General features: G+C 38.8%; 1 protein-coding gene across 1 annotated transcript; it reads right to left on the bottom strand.

The window, feature by feature from the left end:
- Positions 1–5054: 5054 nt before the first annotated feature.
- LOC105436601 lies at positions 5055–10475 on the bottom strand. The gene is made up of 5 exons (XM_011662283.2): positions 10042–10475; positions 9250–9268; positions 8140–8319; positions 7373–7561; positions 5055–5130 (listed from the first exon to the last, which is right to left on the bottom strand). The coding sequence occupies exons 1-5, from the start codon at positions 10062–10064 to the stop codon at positions 5098–5100; spliced, it is 444 nt and encodes a 147-aa protein (XP_011660585.2). The 5' UTR covers positions 10065–10475; the 3' UTR covers positions 5055–5097.
- Between the last annotated feature and the right edge of the window lie 10634 nt (positions 10476–21109).

Raw genomic sequence — 21109 nt, forward strand, 5'->3', positions numbered from 1 at the left:
TCTTAATCACTTTATTAAAATCCATTATTTTTCAACATATAGGAATACAGTATATATAAAGTAGAGAATAGCGTAGGCCATGTCATATTATTCGACTATGCAGGGCTATATTACATTCAATCATTTAGGATAGAACACATTATTATACAGTGCGACCCAGAAAAAATGAAACCGAGAATTATCGATGTTTTATCATTACTTAATCACAATTACAATTGATAAATGACACATATTTGTAAAGCTTAGATCCTCCTCTTTCATTTGATGCAACTCATATGATGCATATTTCACGCACGAGTGATTAAAAGCAATTTGAAGGAAGGAAACCAAAAAGTAATTTGGCGGGTGGTATCTGAATTTCGAAGAAAAATTCACATTTCTAGAAAGTTCAGTTTCTGCCCTTTCATATGAAACCTCAATCAGGAAAAATGAGCAAGGAATAACAAAGTTCTGTTTGTTTAGAGTGATGCTTGCATTATTTTCCATAATTTGATTAAATTAATTCGTTTTCACTGGCTGCCTGCCGTAGCAACAAACGGAATTGACAAAAGACATAACTCCGTTTCGTTGACGATCAGACATAGACGAAAGAAGTTTCGTTTTTTCTGGGTCGCACTATAGCAAGATGATAAGGCAAGGTATTTTACAGTCATCGCTAACCCTGCTAAGTGCTACACTGTATTTTCAATTGCGCCATCTTTCGGTGAGGGCGTACATAGACTAATTTCCTGTACCCAGCATCACGCGCGCTTCATGCAGTTATTGATGCATTGTGGGACATTGGGTGTCGACACATCAGGATATTGTTAAAGCTGATACTCTAAGACAATCCCAAATACTGAGATAATTACATAAATAGAAAGCTTTTAACCCCCATAATAACACCAAATGGTGTCCACCCGACAAAACAAGTTTAGAATAATGAATTTATTCGAGTAAACTCTACCAAAATATCTAAGTCTGAAACCCGGAAGTGCACGTAGAGTCGGGCCTCTATCCGTGACGTCACGAACGGGAGTCATGGGCTCAGTGAGAGTGAATGGCAGTGATATCCCTACGTAAATGCTATCCTGTCAGAGCTTAGATTTGTTGTTGTTAAGGAGTATATTTGATGGATTTTCTGTTTTCATTTGAATGAAGAATAACGAAGCAACATTTTCCAGTCGCTGATTTCTTTTTATATCCTCATATTCACCTATTTGGTAGAGATTTAAGACGAGTTTACTGCTTAGGAATTAAAGTTAAATCGTGCACTTATGAATAGGCGGATGCATTATAAATTATTGTCATCAGATGTACATGAGCAGTTTTGTAAAACGAATAGGTCTAGAACTATGATAGTACTTATCATAGATGTGTGTGACTGCCTCAAAAAAGGATACAGTACCAGTTAAACATTTTATGTTGTAAAATATCAAACTTGAACGAGATCATGCAAGCGCGCTTCCTCTATAATATTTTGGCGAGTGATGCGGCTCTTGCATGAACGTTCGTGGAGCGAGCAGAATCGGGAGGTAAGACCAAGCCGCTGCTCTAGGCGCTGCTTGCTTGTGATGGAACGTACGTGCGCTAGTTATATGTATGCTACAGTCACACGGCCATGTTACGGACCTGCGGATGCCTGCGTATATTTGGATAATGAAAATGCGTAATTTTTAACCCCAATACGGAAATTTGAGCAAAAGTTACCTATATTCTGCGGACGATACGGATTACGGATTACGGATTACGGATGTTACGTATGAATTACGGATGTTACGGGTAAAACCTGCGGATGAACCCATCCGCTGCCAACCCGCTGACACATGTTACTGACGACTTACGGATGACTTACGGATTTTACGGATGACTTACGGACGATACGGATGACTTACGGACGATACGGATGACTTACGGACGATACGGATAAGTTACGCTCGTGTCTGCGCATGTCGGCTTCCTCTGGCGTCCGCACCATCCGCATATAAACCCACGTGGATCGGAGCTTGCTTCAGTCGCATTTCATCAAGTCTGAGATCTAGTTCCAGTTATTCAACAGTTTCTTCTCCATCTTTTTGGACTTTCGTGTGCATCATGTCTGGCAGAAGAAGTAGCAGTGGCTTGGCACCAAAAGGCTTCATCAGGGTGGTGCGTAGTGCAAATGCAGCGTCAGCAATCACGAAATAAGGGATGTCTCGATCGTCATGAGGCTGTGGCTCATCTGGTGGTATTCCAATGTTCTCATCGTCAATTGCCTCTTTCAGACTGCACGTGTTCCAAATCTGGGCATCAGAACTCGCACCACCTGCTCCCACCTCCACCCACCGGAACTTGTAGTTGCCATCAACCAGGGCAAGGAGTACAATCGAGTTGTACCCCTTATAGTTGTAGAACTGGGAGCCACAGTTCGCGGGTGCCTTGATGCGGATGTGCTTGCCATCTAAGACTCCCAGGCAATGGTGGAAGTTCCACCGGTCGGAGAAGGTCTGGGCAATGCCCTTCCACCCCTCTGGAGTAGATGGGTTGCTGATGGTCTCCTCGCCATACTCAGCGTAGATGGCCTGACACACGTCCAACACCAAGAGTGAGATGGTGTTGTGGGGTACATAGAATAGGTACATCAGGCTGTGGTAGGAGTCCCCACTGGCAAGGTAGCGCATGGTGATGGCGACCTTCAAGCCTACTGGAAGGGCCTTCCTGTACCAGGTATCATACTTCTGTAAGCAAGGAGTGAGGCGGGTGACCATTTCGGCAAACATGGCAGGTGTGATGCGGGTGAAGTTGCGGAAGCCCTGAACATCCTCATTGCGTAGCAGGTGCATCAGGTTACCATAGGCACCCTGGTGTGGTCGCAATGTGATCCAGTGACGAACCCAACACATCCTCTCTTTTCTCCTTTCAAGGATGGCTTGCATCTTGGCCATCAGGATCTTCATCTGCATCTGATTGTGTTGGATGGCCATCAAACAATCCAGCAACACAAGGCGGCGTTCTCTCTCCATCTTGAGTGACCTGTGAAAGTCTACAGTTGAAGAACTGACAATGATGAGGATGCTGGCAGCATCCAGGGTTGCATACCCAAGTGAAGACCATTTGGCATGGGCGACATCCGCCGAAATGAAAGAAGACATAGGTAAAAATTCCGCATATTATCCGTATCTCAACCGTAACATACATATCCAATCCGTAACATCCGTATCCCATCCGTAATATTCGTATCCCATCCGCAAGCATACGCAATTACCGCAAGTCCTATCGTAAGATCCGCAATATATATGTCAAAAATACGTTAAACATACGTAACTCCTACGTAATAGTGTTTACGTACCCCTATGTATCCGCAGGCATCCGCACACCCGACAAAGTGTGCGGATCAGTTACGTATCTAACGTATCCTGCGGATGAGTTTACGTTTCTTACGTATGAGTTACGTATTTTACGTATGGATAACGTATATTCTGCGGATGCTTACGTATATTTCATCCGCAGCAAAATTTTGAGATTTTCAAAATTCCGCTGCGGATCTGCGTATGTCTGCGGATCCTGCGGATTGAATTACGGATGGATACGGATGCTTACGGATGATACGGATCCTTGCGGATGCTTACGGACTTTTATCCGTAAGCATCCGCAGCTACCGTAAGTGGCCGTGTGACTGTGCCATTATCGGCAATTGCAAGAGAATGAAAGTGACGTTGCCAGCTAAGAAAAACAACTAACAAAGACTTGCTCCTGACTACCGGTGTCAGAATTGGTAGATGAAGAATGTTCAGGGCCAAGGAAGGCGAAAGACATGGGAAAAAGGAAGAAGAAACCATCGGGAGATCGCTGCAGTGTATGGTAATGAACTGTGCATGGGTAGACAGCTACTGTTCACTCCGTGCCTGGGCCGATTTCAACACCAAAACAAAAATTACATGGTGAAAATATCGACTAATAGCACATCGTTGGCATGTATATGTCATAATTTTTAAAAGGGGAATTGATATTAATACTATGAAGTACTAGGGGAAGGTAAAGAATTGTACATAGAATTATGATTTATTAGACTTTTCAGCCTTTGAAACAAAAATATGCAGAAAATCGTATCACTCTGCACATGTTTGCTATGGAACATCCGGGTACGTGAATATACTCTCTCCCGGACGTGAGGTCATAAATAGTAGACCAGCGTCGTGACTGATTTTCTATGCAAAGAGAGGCGGATATTTTAGACATTTCAATTGAGGATTTCGAGTAGACAGAATTTTTTTGTGATATACTAAGTAATTGAAAAACTTAAAAATAACATATACTTGCCGTAGGTAACAAATTAAGGGACATTTATTTGCTTAGAGTATCAACTTTAAGCATGGCTGTAATTAGGGACTTATAGATTTGCACAACGACAACGTGGATTGTTACGATCGACGTCCTTGTAGTGCACTGCCTTGAATGGACGTCACACGTATCAGTCCACGCAAATCTAAAAGTCCCTAATTAATGTAAACCTGCAGGAGCGTCAGACTATCGGTAGAATACACTGCCTTTACTAAAGTATAAAAAACATTCAGATTTTAAAAACAGTACATGTATATAACTGATAAATAACAATTATACATTATCATATCATAATACATAATGTTCCATACAGGGCATAAGGCAACGGTTTATAAATCTATCTTCAAAATACTTCAAGAGAATGCTAAGTTCTGATGAAGATGAACAATGTGAGCTTTCTCGTTTTTTCTATGTCTGTTCACCAGAATAAAAATGTTTCCTGAAAAGGACTGCTCTTAAAATTCACCCATATTATTCGAAATTGACAAGCAATGGCTGGAAAAAAGTTGGAGAAGGCTGTCACATCGCATGTCTGTGTAGTCTCGTGTATTGTATAATACACTACACTTATATCTCGTAGGCTACCATGATATACCCATTCGAAGATAATATCAACATTCGAGATTAATATCAGCATAACCAACGAACATAAGAACTAGGTTTACCCCCCCCCCCCCTGCCCCTCCCTCTTTCTACTCCTCTTGTTTCTCTCTCTCTCACTTTCTCTCTCGCCCTCTCTCTCTCACTTTCTCCACCCCCCTCTCTCTCCCCCGTTCATTCTTTCTCTACCATGAATTATTATAGAGTAATTTTCCATTGTCCAGTGCCAGTCTTCATGTAGCCATCCAGTTCAGTGTGCACGGATTGGATTGGACCATTCATGGATTTCAGATCAGTGACAGTGGACATCAGTAGACATCAGATTATAGAGAAGGAGCGAGAGAGAGAGAGAGAGAGAGAGAGAGGGAGAGAGAGAGAGAGATTGGGGGGGGGGGGAGAAAGGGGAAGAGAGAAATTTCATTTTCATTTCCAACAAAATACAATACATAATAACGCATAGAATGTATAACGTATACAAAACATAGTTACATTTGTAATAAACAAATCTTAATAGTAATTAATACATTTGAGGAAGACAAAAATTGAATTTTTTAACTTAAATGCATTTTTTTTTTTAGGAAATGGAGATGTCCACTGAAATTTATTACCTCAGATTTATAATTAACTTGGTCCATTGCTTGTTTGATTACCTTTCAAGTGTTTTGCATATCATTTTTGAAAAAGTTTCGAACGTTTTACAAAGTAATTTCTCTTTTCTAATCGAATAATCCGAGTCAAAATGTTTTTATAGGATGTATATTTTCTCCTCGATTGCTCAGTGCATTTTATTTTATATTTATAATAAAGGTTATTGATCGCAATATAGACTTAGAAATCCAAGGGATTTTGGGCGTTTTCTTATAACCATGTTTGACCTTTTGCTTCGGCATTTTTGGTTGTTTAATATACTAGAGAACATTTCATATGAACAATTAATTTCATTTTCGGAATAAACACTATACCAATCAGTATTTTCGAGATTAGTGCCAAGGCGAGCTAAATTCTCTACAGTTATTTTACGTCTACTTGGGTATTAGACTATTGTTGTTAAATGGTTGTGAAACCGTGTAGTGAGTCACAATGGGGGTAATGGTCAGATATGTCCGAAAGAATAATGTAAGAATCAAATGTGGAGTAACATTAGAAAAAATATTATCTATTAAAGTAGCAAAAGTATTTGCAACACAAGTTGGCTTGGAAATAAGCGTAAAGAAAGAAGCAGACAAAAATGTTTCGAGAAATTCTTGAGAAACATTGCTATGTACTTACTTTAACAGGTCTATATTAAAGACACCCATCGACAAACAACCTTTATTGTTGAAGTTGGCGTTTTGTAATACGTCAGATAAATACAATAACAATTCGTGTGCATTCGAACTCGGAGGTCGATATATCACGCCGACTATTATTCTTATTACCGGGAATCACAATTTTAATAAAAAGGGATTCTATAATATTATTGCATGTTGAGACATTATCTAGAACTGTATAATTCAGCTTTTTAAGTATATATAAAGCAACGCCGCCACCCAGTCTTTCTTGCCTATTTTTGTGAATAAAATCGTAGTTATCAATAGAGTATGGGTGGTTGGAATCGAAAGTTAACCAGGTTTCTGTAAGACCAATTAGGGATAATGTTTTTTTTTTGAGGGCTTATCAAGAAGCGAAAGTAAACTGAGAGAAGAGGAGAAAGTTGATCGATCAATAAAGAGAATGGGTGGGAGAGAGCGGGTGGGAAAGAGATAGTGAGAGAGAGATAGAGAGAGAGAGAGAGACAGACAGAGAGAGAGAAAAAGAAAGAAAGAGAGAGACAGATAGAAAAAGAGAGAGAGAGAGAAAAAAAAAAAGAGAGAGACAGAGACAGAGAGAGAATGAGGGGAGGGAATGAGGGGCAGGGTGCAGAGAGACTGATAAGTGTGTTGATTTCATTTGATGTTTAAAATAGTGACACATCAAAAAGCAACTAGCATTTAAATTATAAGTAGTTGAATTTGAAATAATACAAAAGTTTACAACAGACAGCAAACATAACAAATTTTGTGGGGATAGGGAATATCTAAGGCAAATACATTGCTTCCAAGTATCGAGAAAACAACACCGTAAGCTGATGATATGCAGGCTATCATATCAATTATTCAAACTAACTATTTAATTTCTACTCATCTATTTTATTCAACATTATCAGTTAATCCTAAACAAAAATGAACCATCGTTCGCCCATCCTTCATTAGGAGACGCGATGGCTCAGTGGTAGAGCAGTGGTCGCGTAACCGGGAGGTACCGGGTTCGAAACCATGTCGATGCGCTAGTGCCCTTTGGTAAGGCATTAACCCCCATTACCAAGTCCTTTGGAGAGAACTTAAAGCCGTCAGTCCCCTGGCTGCTTACTTACGAGTATACAAATGCTTTAAAAAAAATAATAAACCATCAACCCCAAATTATGAACAACCGTTTAATGAACAATCTCACTTACATTGAATCCTCGATTATCGTAACCATGGTAACCGTCGTCTGATTGGATTCCAGGTTGATTTTTTGGCGGGGATCGTCGTCTGATGATAAGCTGCATATCATTCTTGTTGTTCTTCAGGGTCTCCTCAATATGTGACATTGTTAACTGTCGAATGCTGGTGCCATTAAAAGAGAGTATCTCGTCTCCTGTCTTCAAGGGAATGGGAATAATAAACATTTATAATGTATGATGATGCTATCATTATATAACTGCAATTGATTAATACCATGTGTATGTTATCTCCGTATAAATATATAGAAACCAGTTCAAATGCAGAGAACACAATCACAAGGACTTTCCCAAAATCGACCTCAGGCAATTTCAATTGCCATGTGCGTCATCTTTTGAAATTGCCATCGGGTTGATTTTTTTCTCGAAAGACTTTGCGATATGTTCATGGCATCTTTAAAGTGAAAAAAAATAACGACTTGATATTATGTCAGTGGCACGAAGAGTCTGGCAGGCGTGGCGAAGTAGATAGTAGGACAAAATTAAGAAGATATCAAAGTCAAGTTTTTAGATTTTTTTTTTGATAATCATGAATATATTGTAAAATAGAGGATGATTATAATGGTAATGTTGGAGAAGAGGATTATGAGAGCACTTTTATATTCACTGAGGTATGAACGTTTAATGATGAGCAAAACACAATGTTCTAGTCAAAACAGAAAAACATGAATGTGCATCAAAACGATAAGCTAACGATTTTTATAAAGACGTAACCTTACCTTGAGTCCAAGTTTCGTGTTCCCTGTGTTTTCTTTGATATATTTAACAACAAATGAATCTGGTTTGTTGTTCTTATCGCTGTTTGAATTGATGACGAGGTTGTCCTTTAGCTGTACTTCGAACCCATAACCTTTTGCAGTTCGCTTCACCACGACGAGCTCAAAAGAATTTTCTAAATCCTGTGTCGAAGAAGAAGGAAGAGGAGGAGGAGGAGCAGAAGGAGGAGGAGGAGGAGGAGGAGGAGGAGGAGGAGGAGGAGGAGAAGAAGAAGAAGAAGAAGAAGAAGAAGAAGAAGAAGAAGTAGCAGAAGAAGAAGAAGTAGCAGAAGAAGAAGAAGAAGAAGATGATGAAGAAGAAGAAGAAGAAGAGGAAGAAGTAGAAGAAGAAGAAGAAGAGGAAGAAGGAGAAGAAGAAGAAGAAGAAGAAGAAGAAGAAGAAGAAGAAGGAGAAGAAGAAGAAGGAGAAGAAGAAATATTAAAAACACGAGGAAGAAAAATAAAGAAGATGAAGACGAAAAAGAAGAAAAAAGGAGAATGAAAGAAGAAAAGAGAAGAAAGAATAATAATTAAAAGACAAAGAAGAGGAATCAGAAAGATTAAAAGAAGAAAAACAGAGGAAGATAAAAGAAAGGAGAAGAAGAAAGAAAAGAAGAAGGTAGAGAAGCAGAATAAAGAAGAAGGAGGAGAAGAAGAGGAGGAGAAAAGGAAGAAGTAGTAGTTCAAGACAGAAGCAAAGGAAGAAGAGGCTTCATTATTTATTAGTAGGACCTATGGTCGTTTGGTTCAAATCAGGCAGTCAAGTTTACAATGAAATACGAACATTTTCCGTTAAAATTTACTCATTATGTTACATTAAGAATGGAGACATCATTTCCTCCACATGAACAAAAAGACATTGATTTTAGATGCTACGATGCTTCTGCACGATTTTAATTTTTGATTTAATCCCGGTGATTGACAACACTTATTATTGTGTAAACACCCGAATGGTGTCAAATTCCCCATGATAGGCCACTACTAGGCGTCTTTAACGTTTAAAGTTAATTGTTGGTCACATGATTTTTTAAATAAAATCCCATTTTCACCCCCAAAAAATATCGTTAAACTTACTTGACTCTGACAGATGGATCTATGAAAGAATACACGCGAAGAGAAGGAGAAAGTAAAATAAAGATGTTTGAAATAATATGCAGCTAACGTATACAATATTATCAACCAAAATCCTTTAATAATATGACACATTTTAGATGGCGTTAAGGACTTTAAACGGATGAGTTCCTCAATCCTTTACATGTAAATTGAAGTCAGAGGAGTGTTGCAGAAGGAGTATTATTTATGACTATAATATTGACCGTTTTGACCAGGCGGTTGAATAATGGTATTCTTTATTTGTTCTTAAGAAGATATTTGACTTTGTTACAGTGGGTAGTTTCTTCTTAGGAAAAAGAGCATACAATCTCATAATCTGGTTGTCCAAAGAAATAATTTTACCCAAAGAGAAACTGCACTGACTTCTATTTGCAAAAATTAAAAGATGCAGTAGTGTTTGCAAAGTCATCTTCGATTTGTTTTTCCTTCAAATTTCAGATCTCAATTAAGTGTTATCGTCAATAGAAGATTGAGGACAAGTCATTCTCTTTTGTTTTAAAGAACGATGAAGAGGACTATATAAAATAATAATGAAAACTCTACATTTAAAGACTTGTAACTTGACCTTTGTATACTGTAACCTATGTCTTTTTATTCATTTGTAAAGCTAGCACAATTAATTCAGCCATCTGGCTCCGAAGAATCGAAGATATTTGTTAATAAATCTTAAATCTGGTATCTAACATCTTGCCCGATGCAATAAAGTCACCGGGGCAATTAAATGTCGGAGCATCAATAGATACTTGAGCCTACCTGCCACAGTTGGTACAAGCCATCTCGACTCAGTCTCAAGACGGTGTCTTGAGCTTTATGAGACCGATGCTGTCCCGATCTGTCCCGAACTGTCCCGAACTGTCCCGATGCTGTCCCGAACTGTCCCAATGCTGTCCCGATCTGTCCCAAACTGTCCCGATGCTGTCCCGATATGTCCCAAACTGTCCCGAAGCTGTCCCAATCTGTCCTGAACTGTCCCAAACTGTCGCGATGCTGTCCCAAACTGTCCCGATGCTGTCCCGAACTCTCTTCGTTCCCCCAAGAGCTGCTGTTAAGGAATATCGAATGCAAACAACCGACGTGTAATGCCTCAATTATATCATATAGATGTTGAAACGAACAAACAGTATGCACCCAAGATGACCTGAAAGCCGTGAATTACCGAGCCGAAGCCTGTGTGGACCACTGGACGGGACTTGATAAGAAGAAGAAGATGTTGAAACGAAACGAAATATATATTTCTTAATGAGGGGGGGGGGGGGCAGGTGGACATGTACGAATGGTCACTGTCGGATGAATAAACACAGTATATGAAGACGTGACACGCAGAAGGATTTCAGTCGCGGACCTCCCCTTGTCTAGTCATCTGAAGAAAAAAAAAAAAGAACAGATTTTTTAAACATTTTAGAATGTCCTATTATTGAAACACGTTTCAATGGAAGCGGTTGTTTACAAAACAATCATACGTCATAAAAAGGAATCGTCCACGGTATCTGAATTTAAAACCTATAAAAATGAGCCTGTTAACAATTAAAAAAAAAATTAAGCTGTGGCAGATTTCAGCACTTGTTTATAGGAGGGATTAGTCCGCCCTGCAAGGTCACTGGACATCAACTCAGCTCTCAATTAACATGAGAAACAGAGGATCATGGGGAACCAATGGTCACCGATTAGGCATGGTTTTCTATATAGAGGGAGCAATTAGCTACAAGTAGGACGATGTGGCTTTAACACATACAGGAATACACGTACAAATCAGTGAGATGGATATGCAGGTACATGCCGATCAGATACCACCCCCCCCCCACCCCTCGGCCGGACCTGCATTGAAAATAAAACTAAATCAATAATGTTTCAATTTTGAGAAATAAAAGCAGCATGATAAAGCATTTCATGTGCAAGAAATAGTCATGTATCGAGAAGAGGGCAGGTGGAGGGTACACCCCCCCCCCCACCCCCATAAAACGAAGTGACAAAAAGACGTTTAAAACTTAAGTGGTTTCTGGATACGCCACAGACATCCGGGGTAGAGTAGCATTTTTATCATCGAAGAAGTAGTAGTAGTAGAAGTAGAAGTAGTAGTAGCAGAAGTAGCAGAAGTAGTAGTAGTAGTAGTAGTAGTAGTAGTAGTAGTAGTAGTTGTAGTTGTATATTGAAGAAGAAGTAGTAGTAGTAGTAGTAGTAGTAGTAGTAGTAGTAGTAGTAGTTGTAGTAGTAGTAGTAGTAGAAGTAGTAAATATAGTAGAAGTAGTAGTAATAGTAGTAGTAGTAGTAGTAGTAGTAGTAGTAGAAGTAGTAGTAGTAGTAGTAGTAGTAGTAGTAGTAGTAGTAGTAGTAGCAGCAGTAGTAGTAGAAGTAATAATAGGAGTAGTGGTATAGTAGTAGTAGTAGTCAGTGGCCAAGATACTTACGTAATACCTGTTGTCCAGGGGATGAATGAATAGATCATCCTCCCTGAACAAAATGTTTTAAGTAAGGATCTAGCTTCGCCACTGATAGCGGTAGTATAGTAGTAGTAGTAGTTTATAATACCAATATATATATATATATATATATATATATATATATATATATATATATATATATATATATATTTATATATATATTTATATATATATATAAATACATGTATGTACATGTATATGTATGTATATTGTATACTAAACTGTCACATGCACACACATACGCACACGCACACACCTTTCATAATCACGCACGCACACACACACCAACACTAGCACAAGCCTCATCCTCCCTACACACCCTTATTTACATCCTCTCTCTTCTCTCTCCCTCTCTGTCTGTACTGAGAGAGATTGAGGGGGTAGACAGACAGACCGACGTGCACACATACAGATAGACAGACATACAAATGCGATGGAGACGCCTTTCAGCTGCTGCTATTACTCCTCGAAAAACAAAGCTGCCTACAGGGTTTTATATACAATGCGCTTTCTCGCATCTCTAAATACTTTGTCTATGCTTCGGGAATATGATTCATCGATTCAAAACATAATTTGGCAGCTGAGAATGAGATGGGCCCTAAGTCTATACAGAAAACATTTTATAAGATTTTGCGATGGTTCACTTGATTTCTTAATTTTAGTTTCAAATGTTGGATATTCATATTGAGTTATTTCATATATTTTTTTCTTCTATATCTGAATTCAATTCAATTCAATTCAATTCGATTTCGGTTTATGAATATATACATGTACAATGAAGAAGTCCAGGGACCAATAATGCAATGTTTACATAAAAGACAATGTAGGTCCTATATCTTTTCTTCGTCAAGTCTTATTTAGTGATATAACAACATAGATCACCTAGTTATGTTTATGCAATGAGGCCTACCTTAAAACGCACCACCCAACAGCGAAAACAAACTACTCTCCTTCTGGTTCATAAAATACTAGTTCTTGTGTGATCGAAAACGGCAAGGATGGACGTTGGATTGGCGGTAGTTAGAACAAGAGCATAATAAATCAATGATACTTACCGATCTAGGCATCTGACCTGCTATCAGCGGCCTTTATTTCCCTTTATCAGTGTAGTATACCGAGAAATAAGCACGGCCAGACATTATGTTTGCTTTTCATGTTTAAAGTTCAGTGTTATACAAATAATACATGTTTGCGACTGCATTATAGTTAAAATGCACTGCACGCAGGTTGAGTCACAGTAGGATAATGAACGAGACTCGTCGAGTTCAATGTCCGTCTCATTGTGACTTAACTAAGTACAGTGCATATTACTAACGCACGAGCTAGAAACATGTATTATTTGTTTTATAAGATAGGTCTACAATATGAGTATAAAGTCGACAAATTGACGGCTATTATCACCAAAATGCACTCCCCGTGCATATGGTAAAAAATTTACGCACGCACACGTGATCAATTACGACGCTTCTCATTAGCTACATTCTTGAACCCATTTTTATTATATCAATTATTGATATATCATAGTCCATACATTATAGATCGAATGCTTTATGAGTACTATACATTGCACGCTTATTCCATGCACGCCATTTCCCATGTTTATGGCTTGTTCCACTCTAACTGCAATACCATCGAGTATCAACCATTCTCTTCATGTTGTTTACTTTCAATTTTGAAGCCAATTTTCATATTTTAGTTTATTATTTTCATACAATCACACTTTGGAGGCGACGTTGGTGTCCATCATAGACAAAAGGGCCCGTGTAAACTTATATTTATTGAGAATATCGTGATTATGATAGACTAAGTTTACTCAGCTGGTTCATCGGCGTTGCTTTGAGGAAACAAAATGGCGGCCCGTTATCCTGATGACGATCTGCAGTGAGTATTTGCTATAATTTATGAATCATAAATTATTATTATAGGGATGATGGTAATGATGATGATGATGATCATAATAACGATAATCATAAAGACAATGATTTGTATACTTGGCATATACAGTATTATGATGTAAGACGGCCACATTTTATTGCCTTCATTCTCAATGGAACGGAGAAAAAAAGAAGGGGTATAACGACTTATTAATTCTAATGAAATGAACGATAAAAATATATGTAAAGTTGGAGCTGATGCCGGATTAATAATTCCATATAGACTAGGTAATATGTCATAATGAGATCCTGAGGAATATTTTTCACTATTTACTATTATGTATAGTTGCATTAGCATGACTTTTAAAATCTTAGGAAGTATATATTTCTTCAAAAAAAAAAAATCAATTTTTAACGCAAGATCAATTGCTTTCAATACTATGAATACAGTGAACCTGAAGATCTTTGCCCTGGTCTCAGCGATATGGAAATTCTTAATATCGCAGAGTCTATCTCAGACGAGATGAACATTCGTCGACTCGGCATCGAACTGGGCTTCAAGTGGGCCAAAGTGGACCAATTCTTAAAGGTATAATGATGAGAACGATGAGATGAGATGAGATGAAATTTTGAATTGATTTGAGTTGATTTTCTTCTGCATTCATGTAAGAAAACAGTTTTTCGATAACAATAATAATATTAAGTACAATAAGTATTTTTCTGACAATGAATCATAAGTAATCGAATATAGGCCTATATCTATAAAAATCGTTATTTTCAAAAAGAAAATGATAAATTGTCATAAATACTAAATATCTTCAAGCATTATAAAACATTATAAAATTATTTGCGGAAGAAGGATTGTCATTGTAAACAGATTGCTGATAATACGACAGCCCCAGACAAGAAAAGAAAGTCATCATGTTTTGGGGTTACATTTCTTGACAATAACTAGAACAACATCAACAAACAACCAGATGTTCCCACTCCTTTCGGGGGCCCTTTTTTTTTGGGGGGGGGAGGGGCACATACGGGTCCTGTCCCCTAATTCCGACGGTGATTTTGTTTTTTTGTCATGTGATTATATTGGGGAAGAACCTGGAGGTTAAAGTGAAAGGTTGGTTATGTTGGATAGTGTAGGGCCTTGCAGGCTATACGTTGACGCTTTGAAACCATTTAAATTAATAAGACATTGACCCAGTGTTCTTGAAAGTTACAAACAGGAAATACACTGCACACGGTAATGAATATGTGGGACTGAACACCCATATGACATGGACATTTGGTCCAAATTATCAAGCTATATAAAGTGTCATTTTCGAATAGGCTGGTATTTTAAAAACAGCATGTCAGGGGACTTTCTAATGAGAGATTCTTCAAAAGAAATATGAAAATATGTTAAAAAAGGGTCACATATCATATTTTAATTTTGTTTTGTTTACCACAATTACTCATCATTCAAAGACAAACAGGATGGGTGGAGATGTGACGTCAAGAGGAACCCAGAACATGATTGACAGCTGGAGGCAGAAGACGAAGGTAGCAGATCAACGCATCAAATTGAGAAAAGCGCTTGTTGAAGCAGAGTTGACTGCGATTGCTGAAAAGCATTTGATTCAGGGTATGATCATGATGATTGACAACTTCTGCGGAATCTTAAAGAGGAGATTTCTTCCGCTTTTATTAAAGACCGTTTTATTTTTAAGATGACAGACTTTTGGATATCCAACCTATATTAAATAAATGGGCTTTCAGTTTTAACACTTTAGCAGATCCAGATCCCCACGATATTGGGACATCGTTATCAAACAACGGCACGGTCGCACGCAGCAAGCAAGCGTTGGAGACTTTAAAATGCACTAACCTTGTTCCAACATCAATTCATTTCTGCGGATCAATTTTGTTCTAATGGACTGGGCAAAAAGGCGTTTGGCCTAACTTCATGTTTACGACGTTGAGCCAACGTATCAGCACACGTTTGTCAAAAGGTGGCCCAACGTCCTATTGCTATCTAGCCTCTTGACGATGGCCCTGACGCTGTTGGAGTCGCCTCCAACAGCATGCAGGGCCATCGACAAGAGGCTTATTGCTATCCGGAGTGCTTCGCTTCAAGAGTCTGAATTTTTAAACGAGTCGGAGAGAACAGTCGAATCCAATTCGTTGAATAAACTTTGAATTTTAATTGAATTAAGATGCCGGTGTTTATAGCCACAGTACAAAACAGTGGATTGATGGCTGAAGAATTTTTTAATCTATCTATTAATCCCATAGGAATGCCATCTCCACATTGCAAATAATGGGATCCAGCAATGAACTTAACTGTAAGCACTTTAAAATGTACGATGCCATTTGGGGATGCAATTACATTTCTGATGGCCGTGTTAAAGGAGAGACGAACAAAACCGGTCGATAATACCATGATATCTCGTAGTTTTATTGAAAGCTATAAAGGCTCCTTTATTTTGGTACATGTATGTCCGTCTTTTATAATATAAATATCTTTTAAAATTTGGATATATTCTTATATGTAAATATTATTTTTAATACAACAGTATTTGTTAACGACATAAGACATGACTTTTTTTTCTCTTTTCCATTTATGGGTATTTCATATTTTATCTCCTATTAGATCCCGTGGGACCATCCCCGATGACGTCACAAGAGGTGGAAAAATGTCGACAGTACCTTATTGAGTACTACCGTGATGACGCTTGTAAGATCAAGACCTCACCGCTCGATCCAGACAACTACGTAGAACTCGACAAGATCTACATCAATCTAAAGATGGAAATTAAAGAAAATCAACCGACGACAAAAACGAAGAAGCCACTTGCGTATGAGGACATCGTGAATCTTCCCTCCAAGCGGGTGATGTTCGTGGGAGAAGCAGGAGTGGGAAAGACCACACTCTGTGCAAAGATTGCTCACGACTGGGCAACTGGACAAGGCTTCAAGAACATCAAGTTACTGTTGTTCATTCTCCTCTGCGAAATGACGGATCATAAGTCCCTAGGGGAAATCGTTAAGGAACGCCTGTCTGATAGCTTCGATGTGAAGGAAAGGCAGATCGATGAGTACGCCAGAACCAATCCAGAGAGGGTACTCATCCTACTGGACGGACTGGACGAGTTCAATGGCAAGGCCAAGATCATCCGCGAGATCCTAGAATCAACCAAGCTCAAGTCTTGCCAGGTTATCGTCACAGCCCGCCCATTCAAGGTCGAGGAGATAAGCACCAATGACAGACTGAGCAAGATCTACACCCGTATCCATGTCGAAGGGTTCAACGAGATTCAGGTCAAGCAGTACGTTCAGAAGTTCTTTCTACTTGACCCGAAAGCGGGTGAAAGTCTGCTTCTCTTCATGCAAGAGAAGGGAAGTGTTGTTTCTGAGACCATAGCTCCCTATCCGATATACTGTACGCTGCTTTGTCACTTGTGGAATGACGAAAGCCGACGAGATGTGATTAAGAAGTTCCAGACCTTCTTTCAGATCTTTGATGAAATGATGTATCAGTTGAAAGAACACCACTTGTCAAAGACTATCGGTGATAAAGAGGAGCTTGATTTCACGGAAGTCGACGCTTGTTTCGAAGCGCTCGGACAAATAGCGTTCGCGGGACTTGAAGACAAGCAGATGATCTTTGATAAAGGGAGCTTCAAGAGTGACGATCTGGGGTTGGCATACGAAGTAGGAATACTAAGTACCAAGAGCAAGAGATTAGCACCGCGAACAATGAGGAGAAAGACTGGCAAACGATTCGTCGAAGAAGTGTTCTTCCCCCACAAACTCCTGCAAGAGTTCATGGCAAGCATTCATCTCTCCTCGTGCCACAAGACAGATCCTGATCAATTCAAGAGGATGCTGAAGAAGAACATGCTGAAGGATTACATGGAGTTTAAATACGTCTTCTACTTCATCGCAGCACAGGGCCCGGAGATCGGACAAGATACGCTGAAGCTACTGAGGAGGGGCAGTGTCCATGAAGATTTCATCGTTGACATTGCCTTTGAGTGCCAGGACAAGACCGTGAGCCGACAGTTCACCAAGAAACTCCTGGTAAGGGACCCAGCCGTAGCACTCACTGACTATATGCAGGTCCACACTGTCACATCGTATCTCTACGCTATGGACACCTTCGATGATGTGGTAGGTAAAGCGGTTCAAGTTCAAAGTTCAAAGTTTAAAGTCAATAATACCGTAGCCTGAATCAGAGTTCCTGACAAAAATAATGCTTTCATTCCCCGATATAAAACCGACATGGTTGACATATAAACCAAGAACCATGTATACACTTCAGAAATAAGTATACATAATATTATAAAACAGGTTGTCTTTGGCAGACTTTCGAAAGAAGAACTTGTATGTTATGGTGAGCCGTTAGAGAAAATATCCAGATGTTTAGCATGAGCATTGACTCATAATTATATTGTAAATTATATAACCTTTCTGTAAATAGACTTTACGTAATATAGACATTCCATATTTTGTTTGTAAAAATCGTAATTAACATGAAATTACCATCAGTCATAAGAATAATAATGGACACCATTCTTTCATATATCTTCAAAGGAGAAGTTGAGCTACAAGAAAACCAACTTGACTAAGACTCTGTCGCATCAAGCAGCTGAAACGACCTTTGCGGCAAAGAATGTACATGAACTTAGTCTAAGCGAGGCAAACTTTCATGAAGACTTCTACGTAGTCATGGCCGACACTTCAAAATCTTCACAGGTACGTAAAGACATTTGATGAAGTAGGTTAAGATTAGAGATTTCAGTGTTACTTCAGATCAATAGCGGTGATGTCGAGTGTATCTCTAGTATAAAGGCTATATAGTACCACGATCGTACCACATTTACAAAAATGTGTAGGTTAAAGCCCCTATCAGTTAAATTCAAGACCCTCAAAAACTCATCTCAGAATGTATAACCAGCAAGGTGAGTTGATGAAAGTATGTTCAAAATTTTAAGATAAACGACTCTGTTGTTTTCTCTCTGTGAGTAAAAATTGAAGCCCCCAGTACGGTACACAACAAATGGAGTGAATGAAACACTGCCGGTTGCAAAATTAAAATGTGGACAAAAAATTACTGTAATTTTGCTAATAATGAATATTTTGCCACCATACTTTTAAGAAAAGTGTTAAATTGTGATTTCCACCAACATTTTGGCTCTTTTACAAGTTGTGAGATTTTCAACGTGCATAGGCTATATCAATGCAACGCCCTCACAGGTCTTCGACAGTTGTGTGAGAAAAAAAAAGACATCTTTCACTCACTTGGTTGTCATGGTAGCCTAATCAGATGGGTTGGAAGTGGTGTGAAAGCTTTCGTGGGTTATCCTGCTCAAGCTGTCTTAAATTTGCATGTTATGCATTTGTATTGTTGTATGTTGGAGGCTTGGCGAATAAAATCAATCAGTCAATCAGATTCACAACGCGAAACTGATTTCAGACCGACTCTTAATTAACCGACCGGTTCTTGGTGATTCCGTCACCGTGTCATCTCATTCTCTATTCGTTCAGTTGTCCGTCTCATCTGTTTGTGACTGTATTGGATGAAATATTGATTGGACCAATACCTTTGTTTTTTCTTCTTCTTCTTTCTTAAGATTCAAAAGGTTACGCACCGGCACAGCAAACTAAGCAAAGATGATTCCTTGAGGTATGCTGTTGGACTCTGTAACATGCCTGAATTGCTTGAACTGGAACTGGACAGTGTGTACGTGTATCCTTCCTTCTATGGACCCTTTGCAGATCCTGAAAGCAAATGCAAGGTACAACAAGTCGCTTCTGTTTATAGTTTATAGTCAGCATCAATTACTTGCATGCTATCATGTTATTTTGTATCAGATGACGTCCGGAGGGTGGGGGGGGGGGGGGGGGGGGGGGGGGGGGGGAGATCTCCAACCTTGATTTGTTTTCTAAGTTGCAAACATTTAAAGGAAAGAAAAACATATCTATATCAATAACCTCTGGTTTATTGCATTCAGATTTTCAACCTTAGTTGAATGGGCAACCGTAGTGAAATATAAATACAAGTAATGAAAATGATAAATAAGTAATAAGAAATCTTCTCAAACGTCAAATTTAAACTGCCCAACAAACTTGCTTTGTTACTGGCATATTATTATTTCAAATACGGTTCTTTATATTACGTCGCTCATTCATTTCATTGATCTTATACAGATCCAGAGGATGACGTTGAGTCGACAGGCCTTCAACAAAGTTACATTCCATGCGCTCCTTGCAGCGCCCTCTCTGAGATCACTCACGCTCGATAGACTCATGGTCATGTCACGTGATGAAGAGGGAGAACCAATTACCGTGGTAATTTGTTTATGTGTTTGGATGATTCGGAGCTGCAGTAATTTTCAAGTTTACCGTATATTTTTGCATTGTGAGGAACTTTTTGATGAATATGTTGTTCTATCTCCATAGAGGTATATAGTGAAAACTAACTGCAAAAAGAAGAAGACATATTTTACAAGCATAATTTTTTTATGATACATGTATTTATCGTTTTTTCTGAAGGATTAATGTGCGACCATAATTGAATTTTTGATATGAATGATTTATTAGTACAAAATAGAAGATGATAAACATAATATGACCTTTCAGAGGTTAAAGGAATGGTCATAGGAATCATGATTATTTTGGATGGCGTTTATACAATTCCTTTACTATTACCCTTCTAGGTATAGTTGAAGTTTTTCGTACCGTCTTAATACACCAGTTTACGGTTGTGTGCGCCATTTTAAACAAAGCCAATGACCTAGAGGTCATGTATTTATGCGTAAATTAAGATTCCGCCCATGCAAATTATGATGACATCACTGCCTACGCGCTGCGTTTTGCGCGCACATCATCATTTGCATGGGCGCAATCTTAATTTGCGCATAAATACCACTGGTCAAAGGTTATTGGCCCTGTTTCAGGGCCAATGACCCGAGGTCAACTGTCTGCGCATGCGCACTGATACAACCGTAAACTGGTGTATTATGAATAGTACTGTTAATTCTTCTTCAGATATACACAATCCCATCTACTTCCACGATTACTTCAAAATGTTTCAAAAGGCCAACCCTATTGATTTCTCACTTTCTCTTTTCTAACCAGGTACCTCACGTGATCAGTCATGTGACAAAGCTCGAGATCGACGACAAAACTTTGCTAGCATCACGTGATATTGGTCTACACGAATCATGCTCTCTAGTCAGTAGTTTGACTCTGCGATGCTCCAGGTAAACTGTTTGGGCCTTCATTTTTTTTTATTTTTTTTTTTTTTTGGTGGGGGGAGGGGGGGGGGGGGGGAGGGGCGTTAACCATTATTTGCCATGCTACACCCCCTTTAACTGTCAGGTAAAACAAACTAACCATCAAATCATCAAACAAAGTAACATCTGGCCAGGTCCAGTTGTGACATGATTTCTTTTATCCATTTATGTTAATAGTTGGAGGAACCTCAAAAGTATATCTTTCCGTTCAAGTATGATCACAATTTTTAAA

This window comes from Strongylocentrotus purpuratus, unplaced genomic scaffold, assembly GCF_000002235.5.
Source record: "Strongylocentrotus purpuratus isolate Spur 01 unplaced genomic scaffold, Spur_5.0 spur5_scaffold_4, whole genome shotgun sequence".
In the NCBI taxonomy this organism is placed as follows: domain Eukaryota; kingdom Metazoa; phylum Echinodermata; class Echinoidea; order Camarodonta; family Strongylocentrotidae; genus Strongylocentrotus; species Strongylocentrotus purpuratus.

Bases quoted from the DNA above. Each gene is read 5' to 3' on its own strand.
- LOC105436601 (XM_011662283.2), bottom strand. From the start codon at position 10,064: ATGGCTTGTACCAACTGTGGCAG. The intron at 7,562-8,139 runs GTAAGGTTACGT...ATTCCCTTGAAG, and splicing joins ACACGAAACTTGGACTCAAG to ACAGGAGACGAGATACTCTC. The intron at 5,131-7,372 runs GTAAGTGAGATT...GGCTACATGAAG, and splicing joins ACGATAATCGAGGATTCAAT to ACTGGCACTGGACAATGGAA.